Source organism: Gorilla gorilla, chromosome 2 (genome assembly GCF_029281585.2).
Source record: "Gorilla gorilla gorilla isolate KB3781 chromosome 2, NHGRI_mGorGor1-v2.1_pri, whole genome shotgun sequence".
In the NCBI taxonomy this organism is placed as follows: Eukaryota; Metazoa; Chordata; class Mammalia; order Primates; family Hominidae; genus Gorilla; species Gorilla gorilla.
Window position 1 is genome coordinate 137,912,062 of NC_086017.1, and position 18,257 is coordinate 137,930,318.

At 47.9% G+C, this 18,257-nt stretch overlaps 1 protein-coding gene across 11 annotated transcripts in view; it reads left to right on the forward strand.

Moving 5' to 3' along the window:
* CHCHD6 (coiled-coil-helix-coiled-coil-helix domain containing 6) overlaps positions 1 to 18,257 on the forward strand; it is a 249,715-nt gene that overhangs the window by 26,710 nt on the left and 204,748 nt on the right. For all 11 annotated transcript variants that reach the window (XM_063704132.1, XM_055381485.2, XM_055381480.2 and 8 more), the window contains one exon: positions 2,147 to 2,291. In XM_063704132.1, coding sequence (XP_063560202.1) covers positions 2,147 to 2,291 — 145 coding nt within the window. The remainder of the gene's footprint in view (positions 1 to 2,146; positions 2,292 to 18,257) is intronic.

An 18,257-nucleotide genomic window follows, 5' to 3' on the forward strand; every position in this document is an offset into this window, starting at 1 on the left:
CCTGGGCAACATAGCAAGACCCTGTCTCTAAAAGATAAAAAATTAGCTGGGGGTGGTGGTGTGTGCCTGTGTAGTCCCAGTTACTCGGGAGGCTGAGGTGGAAGAATCACTTGGGTTCAGGAAGCCGAGGCTGCAGGGAGCTGTGATTGCACCACTGAACTCCAGCCTTGGTGACCCTGTCTCTAAAAAAAAAAAAAAAAAATCATTTAAAAAAGCTAGGACTAAACAGTTGAGTGGCTGGAACTTCTGCATGTGTGTGCACATGCACGCGTGTTTTTAGAGAGATGAGGAAGTGGAGCCCTCCCAGTGCTAACTGTGGTTGTCCAGATGAACTGGCTCCAGGATGTTGGTAACTTTGTGAGCACAGGCCACGACCCCAAGAGCTGGCCATGCCTCTGTCATGGGACCTGCTTCCTGTCGCCGGAGAAGTTTTAGCAAAGTGGTTAAGGCACAGAGGCCCCAGTGGAGCACAGGGTGGCATCTTGATCCTGCAACTTACTAGTTATGTGAACCTGAAATATCACTGCATCTAAGAAGGACTAAGAAGAGTACTTCTTTAATTGGGATCTTGTCATGGTTAAATATGTTTATATATATCATGCACATGAGCACAGCACCTGGCCTACAGAGTTCTCAGTGGATGCTCACAGTAGTTGTTACTGATTGACCTCTTCAGCATCCTTGAGGAAATTGCCCTCAGTATGGTCAGAGGACCCAGTGGGTCAGCTTAGGGGGCCCAGTGTTGGCCATGGTTGGGCGTTTGCCCTCTAGTAGTTCAGCCATGTTAAGTGTGTTGCATAGCCATGGGTTAAGACCCACATTCTAAGATTTACTCTCCCTAATCGGTCTTAGCAAGAATAACTCACCTGGCCAGGTGTGGCGGCTCAATCCTGTAATCCCAGTGAATTTAGGAGGCTAAAGCAGGAGGATTGCTTGAAGTCAGGAGTTTGAGCCCAGTCTGGGCAACATAGTGAGACCCTGTCTCTACAAAAAAATTAAAAACGTTAACTGGGGGGTAGTAACACATGCCTGTAGTCCCAGCTGCTCAAGAGGCTGAGGTGGGAGGATTGCTTGAGCCCAGAAGTTGGAGTTTACAGTGAGTTATGATTGCAGCACTGCACTCCAGCCTGGACCACATTGTGAGACCCAAAACCAAAAAAAAAAAAGAAGAGAAAAAAAGCCAACTATTAACCTGAACCCTGCTTTTTTGGTACTTTTAAACATTTTAAAAATGGTAAAGTAATGCATGCTAATCAAAGATTTAGAAAATATACAAAGTGAAAAAATCACCCATAGACTCATCATCTCAAGACAACCACTGTTAATATTTTGGAGTATTTCATGTTCTTCTCCACCCAGTCCCCTCACCCCCCGTTTAGGGTTATTTTTTGAATGTCATAGATAATTTCATATCTTGCTATTTTCACTTAGTATTATAATGATTTGTCATTAGTTTCACCTGCTTTATAAGCAGTTTTATTGCTAAAAGCATTTATTGGCTCTCAGTTTTTAGATTCAACCTACAGACAAATGAAAGACTATTTTCTAGTGGTGATGTCATAGATCATTATATGATCACACCATATTTTCTTTAGCTTGACCTTGATTTTGGGACATTTAGGTTGCTTGCATTTTTTTCACTACAATAAATAATACTGTTAAGAGCATCTCAGCACTAATAACTTTTTTCTTCTCTATAGGATTATTTTACTAGGCAGAATGCCCAGAAATAGGTCAAAGGGTAGGAAGATATTCAGAATGAAGAGTTAAATGTTCAAAACGAGGACTACTACCATCTCAAATCTTCAAGCTCTCAAGTGGAGGCAATCCGTGGATTGAGCCCCTCCCTGAGACTCTCACTGGGCATGGGGCTGCCTACTTGGCCAGGTCTCCTCCTGTTCCTGAGCTGTGTTGTCTTGGCTCAGTGTCATTGTCTCCCCTTGTCTGGGGAGCTGTCATTGATGCCTGAGCTTGGGTGTGGAATGATGGGGCATGCGGTTTCACAGCACTCTCTCCTTTCCTGACCAGCCGCTGGCTGGTTTCAGCATTTCCCTGGTGGCTGAAGTGAGTGCGCAGATCTCGTCTTGGCTATGGGCTGCCCGTCATGCCATCCACATCTGTTTCTCCTCATGTTTCTTCTGCACAGGTATGAACAGGAGCATGCTGCTGTCCAGGATAAGCTCTTCCAGGTGGCAAAGAGGGAAAGAGAGGCTGCCACCAAGCACTCCAAGGCATCCCTGCCCACGGGCGAAGGCAGCATCAGCCATGAGGAGCAGAAGTCAGTCCGGCTGGTGAGTGCAGATTTTCCCTGATCTGGCCTTCTGAGCTGGGCAGCACCCTGGGAAATAGGGGGTGGGCCCTGGCACCTGGTTAGTCTGAAGCCCTGCTGGCTCAGGCTGCCCCTGGGATGTGCTTGGCTTCACCTCTGTGGAAAAGGGTCTTTTGGGAGCCAGGAACTGGGGTTCTCCCAGCCCTGGCTCTGTCAGTGATTTGTTTTGCTGCCTTTGGCATGTTTTTGCAGTCTCTGTGGCCTCAGGTCTACACAGTAAGGGACCAGAACACTCAACAGTCTCACTTAGCTCTGAAACTTCACAGATGTCAGGGCTGCAGTGGTATGTGTGTCAGGAGGGTGTGAGGGCAGAGGACTAGAGGCCTGGAGCCATGTAATATATGACAGGGAGGGCATCATCTTTAGAGTTAGGCAGGTTGGGTGCAAATCCTGGACACCCTGTCTGTGAGTCTTGCTTGAAGTTCGTGATGTTTGCACACAGGACTGCCCAGGGAATCGGAGATAGTATTTGTCCAGGACTTAGCACATGCCGGCAGACCATGGGAGTGCACTATTGTTGTTGTCATTAATACATTTAAGTGATGGGTGGCTATTAGGATCTTTTTGCTTAAGTGCAGCATTTATTTTGCAACATGAGAAGTCTCAAGTGCCCCCAGGGTTGACTAATTCAGTGGCTCACTAGCATCATCATGGACCTGGTGCTTCTCTTCCTGCCACTCTGCCATCCACAGTGTGCCAGTGCATCCTAGGCAGGCTGTCCCCATGGTTAATGAAGGCTGTTACTGCCCCACAAGTCCCATGCAGACAGTAAAACCCTCAGTAGAAGAAGAGAGGCTGTGCCAACCCTTGTGTCTCTATCACAGGGATAACTTTCCTAGAAGCTCCTGGCAGAATTCTTCTTACATCACACTGGCTTGAATTGTACCAGGTGCCCATGGCTAAGCCAGTCCTCAGCAGAGGGGATACAGAGGGCTTCACTGACTGCAGCTACGGCTCTTTTCTAGTCACATTAGGGAGGTTGCATATCTAGCTAGAATTAGGACTGACAGCAAGGAAGTTGGGGGAGGGAGGCATGGCTGTGGGCGGCATCTAATAACATCTGCTGGAGGCCATGAGGTTTGAGACCAGGAACAGCCTTGCACTACTTTAGGTGGGTAGCCTCGTACACACGGTGCTGCGTAGAAGGGGGTTGAACACGATGTGACAGCATCATTTGGGATTGTGCTCTCCTGGGAGGCCAGACATGCTGGCTGGGCACAGGCCTTAGCTTACTAATTTGATGACTACACAAATGTTTGAAGTGTGCAGTAGGCACATAAATGCACGTTGAACCAGGCCCTCTGGGAAATACAAACAATGTAGGATCCTAGCCCTCGGGAAGTTTTAGTCTGTGGAGAAGACAAACTAAGAACTTTGAAAAAGGCCAGATTGGTTACAGTAGTTGTTAAATTGAAGAAAAGATTTGGAAATGCAAATGTATAAGCTGCTGGTGGATCAGAGCTGGTAGATCAGAGACGGCATTAAACTCAGCCTTAAAGGCTGAGGGGCAGTTGGGCTGAGAGGCAGGTGTTGAGAAGGTGATCGGATCCAGTGAGAAGAGTGAGGTTTGAAGCTGGATTTTAGAAGGCCTTGGATGTGCTGAGGAGTTAACCCTCAAAGTAGCCCGCATCGATCCTGAAACAGTCAATGGTTCCTGAAGTTTGTAAGGATGGGAGTGATGAGATCTGACTTGTGCTTTTAGAACCCCATGGCATCCTGGTGAGGAATCAGTTGATACAGTGAGAAACTGGGGCCAGGGCATGCCTTCAGAGGCTCTTGCAGTCAGTCTCTGAGAGGCAGATGGGTTGTTACCCCTCTGCAGGCAGCCTGACAACCAAGTAAGAAGGACCCCTATCCTGGAGATGACGCGTTAATCAGCATGGCATGAGCAGAAAAAGCTGGCCTCCTCTAGAGATGGAAGATTACAACCTACAGGTCTGCTGTCTCTTTGTTCTCACCTGGAATGTATTAATTACAGTGAAAGAATTCACAGCTTCCCATTCTTACTCCTGCAAAGGAGATTGAGCGCCGCTTTCTCAGGACTATCCCTTGGGGAAGAACTTGATTCCCATCCCCCTCAGGTCTCTAGATGGATAATAATCCCCTTTTCTGAGCCAGAATTCTTAGGGAATAGTGACATAAGTTACTTCCTTCATTTTAAAAACATTTAACTACTTTCATGGGCATTCTCATTTTCTGACTGCTCAGCATTCATTTCTCCATGCAACTGGTGTTCCAGTTTCCTTTTGGGAGTGTTCCTGTTTCCTGCTGTGTGTAGACTTGGTGGGATTGTAATTCCTCTGTGGAAGCTGGATCTTGGCACAGTGCAAGCTTAGCCAGCTTGCACCTCATGCCTGAGGACCTTCAGTTTTGAGTGAGTACAGAGGAATGGCAGGAGGCCAGGATGGGAGTTCGTCATTGTCTCTCAGGTGTTGCAATCAGCCCCTTCATGCTATGAGGTTATATCTTTTGCCATCTCCTACACTTTCAGGGTACCATTGGTTTCTGTCTGGTCCTCCTGCCTTCTTGAGGTTTGGATCATCCATGGATGACCTGCCAGTCAACTTTCCTTTGCTTAAGTAAGCTGAAGTTGGCTTCTATTGCTTGATGCTATTGGAAAGGCATCTCCTATAGGAGGTGCTACAGAAGATGATGTTGAAGGTGTACAACCATATTCAATACTCAGTACAAACAGAGGAGAAGGGAAGATAGTACTAGGCATTGTTCTGTAAGTTAACAGATAACCAGGACAGTCAACTAAATGCTGAGCAGATGCTATGGCCATTGCTTCTAAAGAAGGGGGCTCCCTTTGGGTTGGTATGGTTGGGGAGTGCTTTTAGTGGAGGTAAAACTGTATTTTCAAAACTATATTCTGGAAGATTTAAATAAGAGGAGAAAGATGGAGAGAAGAACCTAACAAAAGCAGGGAAATTTTTCTTTCCTCTCCTGCATCTTCCACATGGAAAGGTTGAAGGAGGTGGCTAGTTGGCAGCCTGCTGCGTGGAGTGCTGAAGGGACTGGTGGTGTGGCAGTGTGTGGATCACAGCACATCCTTCTAGCCCTCTAGGAGGGTTGGACCCTGAGATGGAACTTGCATGGTCGCCAGCAGAATGAGTTGTCTGCCCACTCCTCCTAGGTGCCTTCTCGGCTACCCCTGTAGCCCTCCCTGTGAACCTGTAGCCTCATCTAGAGGATTTCCTGTTGTACTGAGTGCCGCTTAATATGTAATGTGCTCTTCCACCCTGTTCACTTGCCTCTGACTTTTTCCAATATTGATTTTAAAACGCTCTTCTGCATAAGGGATTGGTCCAGCTTATTATTGGGAAAAGTTATAAAACTAATGACAAGGAAAGGTAATAATTTTTCTGACCTACTTCTGATGACAGAAGTGTTGCCCTTTCCCATCTAGTGCAGCAGTGATGAACTGTTCTGTGCGTGTCGATGCGTGTTTGCTGTCACTGGTGGTGCCCTGGTTCTGGTCTGAGTGAAGGCCATGGGTGTCACTGGATCCTGTGAGAGGTGTTTCTCCCTCTGAGTTGATGGAGAAATTAGGAGTCCAAATCAAACATTCTGGGAAGAAATAAAAAGAACAATGCTGTTGATCTCAGTCTTCTGATGGGTGGAGTCTTAAAAATCAAATGGATGGAGTAATCAAGTCCTGGCTGAGGCTTTATTTTAGGTGAGAATGAGATTTACAACCTTGCCTGTTGCTTCCTGACACATATTATTAGGTATGTAATAACACAGTACAACTGATAGAAAGCAAAAACTTTCTTGGCTGGGCGCGGTGGCTCATGCCTGTAATACCAGCACTTTGGGAGGCTAAGGTGGGTGGATCACTTGAGGTCAGGAGTTCGAGACCAGCCTGACCAACATGGTGAAACCCCATCTCCAGTAAAAATACAAAATTAGCTGGGCGTGGTGGCGCATGCCTGGAATCCCAGCTACTCTGGAGGCTGAGGCAGGAGAATCACTTGAACCTGGGAGGCGGAGGTTGCAGTGAGCTGAATTGCGCCATTGCACTCCAGCCTGGGCGACACAGCGAGAGTCCACCTGAAAAAAAAAAAAAAAAACCCAAGAAAGCAAAAACTTTCTTTTCTTTGTTGCTGAGCAATTCTTTTATTATTTTATGATGTGTGAGTATATATATATATATATATATATATATGCGCACAAATGCACACACACATGCTCTGTATTCCTGTTATATGTTAGGCACTGGTTTAGTTTCCTAATAAATGGAAATAAGAGACAGCTTCTGACCTTGAGAAGGTGTGTTTATTAGGAGAATTAAACATTATCAGAAGTGACCACATAGCATTGCAAGGGTCATCCCAGAGGGGCAGGAAGACACTCGAGGAGCAAGGAGGCAGTACCACCTGATACTTCCTGGTAGGGTGGGAATGAATTCTAAGAGGAGGTGAAATGTGAGCTTGATCTTGAAGAATGAATAGAATTTGCCAGGTGGAGAGGAGGGAGGAAGGATGCTGCAGATAGGGGGCACTCTTGAGCAAAGGCCACGCATTTGGGGAGGATAAGGTCTTTGGCTGGATTATAGGAAGCGGCAGGGTGTGGCGGTGGGGAGGCTAGAGGGGCCCACAGTGTAGGTGCGGTTGTGGAACAACATCCTGAAAGTCTGATGGGGAGCTCTGTGGAGTGGTTTTCTGAACCTCAAAAGAGATAAATAGGAGACAGCTGGACATTGATCACTAGGAAAATACTTCAGTGGCAAATCAAGAAGCTAAGGTCAAATCCTCCCAGTGAAGATTTGGTAACAAGAGTGCTTCCGTCCCTGGATGTGCCCCTCTAACCTAAGGATCCCACCAGTAGAGTAGCTGTCCTGTCCTGTTCTCCTGGTGGCAGAGGACTTTTGATCTCTTACTATTTCATTATCTTCAATGCCCAGATGCTCCAGGTAGCTGCCACCTTAGCTATGTGAACTGGATACAGTTGGCCCTCCCTGTCCACGGGTTTCCGTATCTGCAGATTCAACCCACTGTGGATCGAAGTCCACAGATACAGAGGGCTCACTGTACTATGTCATTTTATGTAAGAGGCTTGAGCATCCACAGATTCTGGCATCTGTGGAGGGTCCTGGAACCAATACCCCGTGGCCGACTGTATCATGATTTTAATATGTTCAAAGTTTTTGAATTGCAATTTTCTAAAATTATGAGGGAGATGGAGGATTGATTTTGGTTTTACTACAGCTGTAGCCTTTCTAACAGTCCTCTCCTACATTTTTATTGTCTTGTTCCTCAGATTATAAACTCCTTGAGAATAAGAACTGTGGTGTGATCATTTTGGTCTTTGTAGTGCTGAGCAAATTATAGACAGGCAGTGAATGGTGGTTAAATGGCAGATCTTGAGTGGGTGAGGGTTTGGATGTGTTACTGCTTTGAAGCCCGCTGTGCAGTCGTCTGTTATCTTTCCCTCGTGATCCCATCCCAGTGCCCCATTGCTAATAGTTGGAAGCAAGCACCCATCACAGCCTTCTATAGAATGGGTGACAATTCAAAGGTCTGACCCTTTTCAAGCAATAAAACAAAACAAAACAAAGTTTAAAAAGGCTTTCATTATAATGATATTTGGGAGTCACCTAAAAAGATGTTTGTCTCCTAGTCAGAGTCTTACAGACTTTAGGTTTATCTTTCTTAGAACAAGGGAGAGAGTGGGCTTTGGGAACTCTGGTCAGAGGTTGTGAAGTATACTACCTGACATTCAGCCAAGGCAGTCTTGATATCTGGGTCTAGCTGTTTGGCATGGCTGTTTTAGAAGTTTAGTGACCTGGAGACTCTGGTGGCCTTGTCCCTTATACCTCCTCCAGTGTGAGTGTTATGTGGAGATCTGAAAATCCTGTGGAGATCTGCATTGCCTGTGCTCAGATGACTGGTAAAAGGCATAAATGGGAGAAAAAAATCATGACATCCATAGCCCCTTTCTTTACTTCCTTGTTTTACCTTTTCTTCTCTTCTTTTGTCTACTGAGCTTAGTCTTTTGATTAGATCAGAGGTTGACAAACATTTTCTGTAAAGAGCCAGATAGTAAATATTTTACTGTTTGCAGTCACATGTGGTCTTTGCCACATATTCTTTGTTGTTGTTGTTGTTACAACCCTAAAAAATGTAAAAACCATACTTAGCTCAGAGGCCATACAAAAAGAGACTGTGTACTGGATTTGACTGGTGGGCAAAAAACCTCTCCTGGACTAGACTATGCAGCTCCAGAGATTTTAACTTTTTAAGTCTCTCTGAGTACCCAGGTGTCTCGAGAAACTAGCGGGTGGGAGCACTGGTGGTGGTCCAAGTTGCTTAGTGGCTATTATTTCTTGTGAGAGGTTTCTTGTCTTGGTATTTGACAGCTTCAGTCTTCTGATATGTAAAATGAGGATTTTTCTGGAGACAGCCCAGTGGGCTGTATGGGAAAAGTCATTAACTTCTACTTTAATTCCTGGTTCTTTTTTCATTTGGCTTTTTAAAAATAGTTTCTGTTTCTCTGCTGAAATACCCCATCTCTTTACACATGTTGCCCACCTGTAGATCCTCTAAACATAGTCTCTATTTGACAGCTCCAACACCTTGGTCACCTCTGGGTTTGGTTCTGTTGACTATTTTCTCTCTTGATACTGGGTCACATTTGCTTGCAGTTTTATGTGCTTTGTAGTTTTTGATTGGTGCTGGTCATCATATGCAGGAGACCAGTAGAGACTGAGGAAAATAGTGTTTATGCCCAGAAATGGCCATTCTCCTTCTTTTGACAGGCCATTAGTGTGGGAGGTTGAGTAGCCTAGTTGAGTAGAATGTGGGCTGTAGTGTTGCCTCAGCTTCAAACTATTAATATGATATGTGAGGGTGGGATCAAACCCATTCTGTTTGTCAGGGCTTAGGACCTGAGTACCTGAAGGGTTCATCTAAGTTTTCCTGACTGTCCACCAGACTATTTTATAGGCCCTACTTGTCTGTGATTGAGGGTCCTTCCTAGTGCCTCCTGCAGCTGCAGACAACTGTTGCTTGGTGGTCAGTGGAAGGCCTGGAGTGCCTATGGGCTTTCTCTCCATTCTGCTGCTCTGCTCACAGACTTCAGCAGGCCCTGTGCACTGGTGCCTTGGGTGAATGTGTGGAGGGAAGGTGTCTCATTCAGTTCTCCTGCTTTATCTTTAAGAAAATAATTAAGAAAATTCTCATAACTGATACCAGAGTTAGTGCACCCTGTTTGTTGTCATCACCTTTAGAGCACCCTTCACACCCCAAAGAAAATGAAAAGGCCAAAGTGATGGGACTGACCTCACTCCTGCTCTGAATGTCCAGGCCCACATGGCTGCTAACGTACAGGGCTAGTCCTTCCATAGGATATGCAGGGGTCCACACACTGGGTAGAAAGGGCTGTGCCACACAGCTGCCCATCTGCATGCCCCATTCACCTTCACATTTGCTCAGAGAACAAGGGTGGCAGGTTATAGTTTAGAGAATTGGAATAATTAGTTGAAAGGGACACTGTGAGGCCTCCTGGGTTCCCACTTAACCTGGCCTTGGTGGTTATATGATGTGACAAATTTTGGAGAAAGGAAAACTGTAGATAAGCTTACATGAAAACTGGCTTAATCCTTTTAGTTGATCACACACCAAAAATGAACTTTGATTTATTTGCTGTATATTTTATCTAAACTGAGGGTGGAGGAAGGCTGTAGAAACCAGACATGGTGTTCAGTCATGGGATTGAGAGTCTGGCATCTGTGTCCAGGGATGGCCCTCTGTTCATCACTACTGCAGTAGTGATGCCTGCCTTGGCCGGGTTGTTGTGAGGACCAAATGAGGAACAGATATGTACAGTGCCTGGTGTCGCAAGATGTTAGAAATGTTATCCTAGAGTGGAGTATTGGACAAACACGGGCTGTGAGGCTGCAGCTGTGTTCAGACGGCCTCCATCACTGTGGTGTCTTCGTGTTTCTGTGATGCTGCCTTACCTGCAAGGTGAGGGGCAGGCGGTGCTGTGCGCCGTTGGGAAAGTTAGGATTTACTCTTCCTCCTTCACTTCCACCCATGTCTCCATGACAGAATTGATGTGAACTGATTCTTAAAACAAATCAGTGATTTTTTTTTTTTTTTAAGAATGTGGAGTCAAGAAACAAGTAAGGTTCATGTAGCTTCTGACTGGTTCTCTGGAGAGAGAGGCTGAAGTCATGTGGGGGTCCTAGAAACACTTTATTGATGGCCAGATGCCATGGAGCATCCTAGAGGTATGGTGTGGGTGTGGAATGAGGCTGCTCCTACTCAACCTGCTGTTGAAAGACCCTTTTGCCTGTGTCGCCTGGCTCTCTGTTCATCTCACTGCCTGGCTTCCACACCTGGCTGTGCATCTGGATCACCTGGGAACTTGTTAAAAATGCAGATATTTGGATCCAATACTGAAACAACTGGATAAGACTCTTGGATGCCGTGATCCTGGAATCTGTATTTCTAACAGCCTCCCATGTGATTCTGGTGCAGCAAGCCCAAAGCTGGTGCCTGGACCAATGCCGGGAGCCATTGACTCCAGAGTGTTTTTTGGCCCTTTTTGCAGTCTAGTCACCCCAGGGATGTGAAGTGTTCCTGCCAGGGATGTGGCTCCCTGTGGTCCTCAGGCCAGGAGGCTGTACTGTTTGAAAAGTGTACCAGGTGATTCTGATCGCCTACCCTGCTTTGTCTCCCTCTCCCTGATGCAGCTCCTGCCTAGATGAATAGCTTTGTCAGGCTTATTGACCTCTAAGAGAAACAGATGCTCTTTTCTCTGCCAGGGACTGCTAGAGAAGAGAATCTGCTGTCTGTGTTACCACTCCCTTGGTGAGGGATCCAGGCCATCTGGGTTCAGCGTTTTAGGGGATAGTAGTAAGACCTCTGATCCCAAATCCAAAGGGATGGCTGTGGGATGCAGGTGATACCGAGTGGCACTCACTGCACTCAGCAATAGCTCAGCTTATGTGAGAACCCAAAGCCTCAATTCTTTGCAGCAGCGGTAGCCACAGCCCAGGTCATACTGGAGGCATGCAGCAGAAGCGAAAGAAACCTTCTCAAGGGCTTGTGGGACTCTCAGGAGGGCTGCTGCTGGTCTGGTTACTACTTACTGCTGCCAGGTGGGCCCAATAGACCTGTGGGCTGAGCTTCCGGTATCTCCCCTAAGAAAACTGTTGTGTTCTTGTTTCCTGTCCACTTCATTAGGTGCATTGTGATGGTATCCTTGGTATTATGATTTGAATATTTGTCCCCTTCAAAACTCATGTGGAAATTTAATCCCCAGTGTGGCAGTATTGAGAGGTGATTGGGTCATGAGGGCTCTGCCATGATGAATGGATTGAATCCAGTTGTAAATTCATGAGTTGATGGATTAAGGAGTTACCATGAGAGCGGGACTGGCAACTTTGTAGGAAGAGGAAGGGAAACCTGAGAGAGCACACTCAGCCCCCTCACCACTTGATGCCATGCACCACCTCAGGACTCCTCAGAGAGTCCCAGCTAGCAAGAAGGTTCCCATCAGGTGTAGCCCCATGACTTGGACTTCTCAGCCTCTAGAACTATAAGAAATAAATTCTTTTTCTTTATCAATGACCCAGTTTCAGATACTCTGTTATAAGCAAGAGAAAATGGACTAAGATAATTGGGGTGGAAGAAATCCTGTTTTTCCCTCAACTGTTTCATACATTTCTAACCACCAGATAGGTGGTGGTCACCCTGGTAGTGGGGAGAAGGACCAGGGGGAAGAGGTGGGGTTGGGTGGAGAGGTGCCTGGGGGAGGGTGTTCATCAGGACAAGCTGGCCTGTGTGGTGTCATTGAGCAAGGAGAAGGTGAAAGGCAGTCTCTAGCTGTTTTGAACCCTATGGGGAGCTTGTGGACTCCTCCTCTTTAAAGAAAGCTGTTACTCTGTGGACTGCTCAGATTCAAGTGTGGGGATTTCAGAATCTCACTGTTCTAGAATGGCCCTGCTGTAGGAAGGGGGAGCCCAACATTTTTTGAGTAGCAAGAGATGTGCATGTGTACTCTTTGTTTAAGAAGCTGGAAGGACACGTGGGTTTTGCAGCCTGGGCTTATTTGGATTTTGTGGAGCCTCCCCCATTACCAAATCACAGGTCTGCGGATGCCTTCTGTTTTCTTTTCTCTGGCTATGGTGCCTGGCTCAGGCGACCTCTGCTGTGTGCTGACAGAAGCTGGACATCCTCATTAGCTGCTAACTTTGTTAGGCAAATGGCTGATTGCGGTTCCATTCCTGGTGTCACTGCTTCTAATTAGCAGATCGCATGTCTCTGAAAATGTCTGTTAGCACCAGGGATGAGCTAAAGAGGCTGACAGCTGGGGCTGGGGGCTGGAGAGAACTGTGCAGAAGTGCTTTCTCTTCAGCCTCTTGAGGGTCCAGGCTGCCGACCTCAGCTAGGCTCCTTGGCCTCTGAGTGCCCACTGGAGCCCAAGGGAACAGAGCAGCAGGGTTCCTTGAAAATTGCACCAACTGGAGGGGTGATCTGAGCCATCTGAGAGTGGCATTGGAGCAGCAGGTGACACCCTCCCTGACTTCCTACTTTGTTCTTGAGAGAAGTCCAGGCCAGTCTGAGAGTTTTGGGGTTTCTTGTTTTGAACAGAGGTCTTACGTGGTCATATGTGAACCTAATACTGTAGGGAAACCTGATTGGATCGGTGCCATCCCTCCTGGCTCGCATCAGATGGTATGCGCTGGCAGTGAGGGCACAGGTAGTCAGAGGAAGCAGCACCGCCCCTTCTGCTGCCATGCTTGCTGTACACCTGCTCCTCTTCCTTCGGGCCAGTGCCCACCAGCCCTGCCACTCTTCTGTGTGTGGATCAAGTGGGGCAGCCCTTACAGCCCTAGGCCAACCTGACAGCAGTATATTTTCCTTTTCTCTCCTGCCAGAGTGAAATTGGGCTGGTGCCTTCCCACTTCTATGCTTGCCTCTAGGATGCCAGTAGGGCTGGGGAGAGGGGAGGGTCTTGGTTATTTTATGCAATTTGTTCACATGGTTTTTGGGGAGCTACCATTCTGCTTTTTCCTTTTTGTGGAAAAATGTCTTCAATTTGTCAATGAAGCAGATTGTGTTTGCCCTCTTGGGGAGATGCCATCGCTGGCTACTGGCAAGGTATAGAATCGAAAAGGGTTATTTGGCTGAGAAACATCAACAAGTGTTTGCCGGAGAAAAGTCCCAGATTCTTTCCCTTACCTTTGTCTACTTGGTGGGTGAGCCATGGCCCTATCTCCTGTGTGTTGGCTATGAGCTGAGTGCTCTCGGGTAGACCAATACATGCACCAGCTAGGAGGAGCTTTGGCTGTGAGTAATGGAAGCCCAGTTGGCAGTGGCTTAAAGTGGAAGTGTATTCTTCCCATGAACAAGACACCAGGGGCAGCCATCCCAGGTGGTTATGGTAGCTTCGTGCCTCAGAGGGATCCAATCACTTCCTGTATTTTTTTTTTCTCCCCGAGACAGAGTCTCATTCTGACACCCAGGCTGGAGTGCAGTGGTGCGATCTCAGCTTACTGCAACCTCCACCTCCTGGGTTCAAGCGATTCTCCTGCCTCAGCCTCCCCAGTAGCTGGGACTACAGGCGTGCACCACCACACCTGGCTAATTTTTATATTTTTAGTAGAGACAGGGTTTCACCATGTTGGCCAGGCTGGGACCTCCTGTCTTTTTGACTGGCAGTCCTCAGTGCAGCTCTCCTCATGGTGGCAGAGGGCTGCTGTGCCTTCAGCCATCACATCAATTTTCCAGTCAGGAAGAAGGAAGGGCTGAGAGCCTTGTTCTAGTGAAGTTTTATTATTTTATGTGGGTGTGGGAGGGACACTCTTCCCTGGGATTCTCATTGGCAGAACTGTGTCGCAGGGCCACCTCTAGCTGCAAAAGGGGGGCTGGGATAGTGAGCAGTTTTACCTGGACACGTGACTGCCCCAAACAAAATCAGGATTATGTTATTAAAGAAGAGGGAAGAGGGACTGGATGCTGGTCAGGTGGCGAGGGCACTTTCCATAGCCTCGTGGCTTAGCGAAGCCCAGTGTCCGGACTCTGTTACACCTGGGCTCAGATCCCCCAGGTACTGTCTCTGTGACCCTGGACCCATTATTTAACCAAGCCTCAGTTTCCTCACATGTCAAATGGCACACCTCTCCTGGAGTTGTTAGCATGCTTTCATAATATGTGAGCAAAGCCTTCAGCACACGGTCTGGCAGATGGAAGGTGGTCAATACATTCTTGCCTTTCTATTATGCCAAACTCCCCCAAAATGCACTAGGAGAGGAGCTGCACGGGTGACTAATAGAGTCTAAAGCATAGAAGTGGGTAGTGATTTTCCACTATGGCAAAAAAGGGACAGCGAACAGAGTGCTTTTGAGTGCAGGAACGCTGGCTGTTACCAGGTTGCTAATGTTCTAACCCTCCACCTGGGTTGGCTTCAGGCTTCGGAGGCCCCTGAGTACACCCCTCCCCACCAGTAGCCTTAATTCTAAAACAGACCTTCCAGATCCCACTAGTTGTTCTTTCCTAACTCTTAAGGTTAATTTGTGCTTAGAGAGGAGACACAGCTATTCAGGGCTGCTGTCTCTGGGCTTGCATTCTTGCTGATGCCAGGACTGGCTTGTTTCACTGACCTTGGGCTTGTGAGGCTAAGTGGGTAGGGAACCCTGGGTGCTTGGCTTCCTGCCCACTTGGGTGTGTTCTTAGCAGAGTCAAGTCACTCCCTGCCCCCTACACTTGGTGGCATCTCCTCCTTCCTTATCAAATCTTGGTGAGGCTTCTCTGGAGGATTCTGGTACTCTGTTCTTGGCTAGGACTTGGGTGGCTGGGCAGGGTGGCTTAGGGGTATTGCTGAGGAGAGTAGAGGTATGTGGCAAAGCCTTTTGCATGACACATATCAGGTAACAAAGCTCTGAGGCCGCTGGGACTAGACACACTGGGAGTGACAGTCTCTGTGGAGTGGCTTCTACTGGGATCCTTTGCCCCTGCGCTTGTGCCCACAGGGAAGGGAGCACCTGCATATCAGCCTCGCACAGCGGGCATGGCCTGGGCAGCCTTGCTGGGAAAGTCATGACTTTCCTCTTCTTGATGCGGACTCCCTGCTCTCTCTTCTCTTCCCCTGTTGATTGGGTGCCTTCCCTAACACATACAGCCTCTGGTGTTTTTTCCGCTTGTGTGTAGTGGTTCCCAGGAGGCCTGGCAGCCCTGCCTTGCCTTGGGCCTGCTCCTTCTCTACATCTCCCCTGGCAGCAGTGGCGCTTGGTATGCGAGTGCATCCAGGGCAGGATCCACCCAAGAGCCTCTGTTCTTGGGGCTCCCAGGTGTCAGACAATGTTGAACACGGGGCCCATTCTCTAGCTGACTGGTTGGACATGATGTCGGCACCTTATCTTCGTGCTGACACACACTGGACATTAATAGAAATACACCGCCATGTCACATGTGTGGAATTTCAAGCAGCCGCGAGGCAGGTGCTTTCGATAGCCTATTGTGTGCTTAACCTCTTCCAAAGAGGTTTTTGATGAGAAATGTGTAGGGCTGTTAACTCCAGGCAGCCTGGCATGTGGCAGGTTTTCGTTTTTTTTCCTTTCCCCTTCTTGATTGTTTGCAGTGCTTCCTTAATCTTCACTCTGGAGGAGTGGGCTTTGCCACTTCAGGACATTTTATTTAATCCGTGGCTGCACAGGCAGCGCTCTGCTGGCACCAAGGATAGCATGGTTAGCCTGGGTGCTGTGGGGCCGCGAGGTGGCCCGGGAGTACTGGGGGAGCCTCTCCTCAGCTGAGTTGTCTGGCCCTGGGTTTTTTGCCCCGATCTCAGCTTTCATGGCTGTGTACAGGGCTTTTGGGACTACTGGTTGCTTCTCTTCCGAGACAGCCTAAGGTTTTGGAGCTGTCTTTGTTTTTCTCTTCATCTCGTCTCCTTTCTCCCTCTCGGGAGCTGCTGGTGATGCCTCAGTTTCTCTAACTGAGGTCCGAAGCCCAGGAAAAGATCTTTACTCAGATGATCTGGGTCTTGGTGTGCTCTTTGTAATTGCATGTGACTTTGCAGTTATCCTAAGAGAGACTTGTATTTGCAGCTCATTTCTACTGCTTATCTGGGATATCTCCATACACGTTCGGTTTTCCCAGCTGTAAAGCGAGATGATAATGCAACTCATAAGGTTAGTATGGGGTTTCAGTGAGATAAAATTAAGTGCCTAGGAGAATGTCTAGACTGCAGTAAGCTCTCAACAGAAATTAAACATTTTCTTAGTGAGGCTAAAGGTGAAAAGCATTCATGGCCACTGGCTTCTGGATCATGTTTCTCAGTCTTCCTACTAGTAAGGCTGGTCTTTAACCTTATTCCAATTGGCATTTTACTTCTGATGGCACTTTGTATATCAGAAATTTGCTTTACCTCCATCTTGGATTTCATCATGACTCAATTCTCATGGCCCATCAGGTCTCGTGGTGTGACATGTCTCCCTGCCCACAGGGTCTGTACTGACAGCTAGATATATCCAGCACCCTCCTTCCCTTCATTTCCAGAGACTTCCTCCATGCCCATGTTGCTGGATTCCAGCCTTGGGTGAACCCCACCAACTGCTTTCTCTGCATCTGGGCCTGGACTCCTGGGGGCCACTAGAGGCTAGATGGTTGGGTTCTCATGCGGTTCGTGCTCTCTGACCTCCTGGGCATTACCCTCTCTGCTGCTGCCTTGCCTTCCTCTTGCTGCGCTCCAGCAGCACCCTCCTGTGCCCTCCCCACATCCACTTGTGAGTTCTCTCCATCCTGGCCTCACCGCCCTCTCCTCCTTGCTTCCTCTCCTCTTAAAAGGGGCCTCTCTGCCAGTGACCTGGATCCTGGATCTAGCTCCTCCCCTCCTCTTAGAGCCTGCTCTGTTACTTCCCCACTTTCTCCTCAGATATCCTTGTCTAAAACCAATAGACCTTTCCCAAGCAGCTACTCTGGTTGCCTCCTGGCTCTTCCCTTTCCTTGCCATAGAGTGTCTTGGAATCACAGTGGTAGTCATAATCTTTCTTCTCAAACTCATTACAATTTGGCGTGATCTCAGAAATTACCATGATTGGCTGGGTGCAGTGGCTCACGCCTGTAATCCCAGCACTTTGGGAAGCCAAGGCGGATGGATCACCTGAGGTCAGGAATTCGAGACCAGCCTGGGCAACACGGTGAAACCCCATCTCTACTAAAAATACAAAAATTAGCTGGGCGTGGTGGTGGGCGCTGGTAATCTCAGCTACTTGGGAGGCTGAGGCAGGAGACTTGCTTGAACCCGGGAGGCGGAGGTGGCGGTGAGCCGAGATTGTGCCACTGCACTCTAGCCTGGGCAACAGAGTGAGACTACATCTCCAGAAAAAAAAAAAAAGAAAGAAAAGAAATTACCGTGATCTTCTTTCCAACAAATCTGATAACTTTCCTTCTTCACATTTCCTTCAAGGGGTATTTATCACCAAGTAGCTACTCTTCCTTTAAATGTCCCTTCTGTGAGCCTCTGTGCCTTAGCTATCCTGCCCCCTTTCTGCATGCTCCATCCATCCATTCAACATATGTTCCCTGAGCAGGGCTGCAGCCTGGGCTGGGCTGGCCATCCAGAAGTGACCCGATCCTGACCCTACTGGATCCCCTGGTCCAGTTGGAGAAACAGATGTCAAACAAGTAACTATTACCAGCTGAGATAAGCATACTGCTGCAGAGAGAGAGAGAGAGCGATAGTGATGCCCTAATTTAGATTGAGGTCAGCTAATGCTTCTCTGAGGAGTGGACATGTGAGCCGCGACCTAGAGGGTAAGTGGGAAGGAGACAAAGAGTGAGGAGGGGGAGCTCTGCAGTTTGTGGGGAGTGTGCCCCGGCCTGGGTGATGCAGAGCTCAGTGAGTGAAAGCAGCCGCCAGCAAGAAGGGTGTGAACAGTGGGTGGGGACTCATGGGCATGGCAGGAAACTGGGTT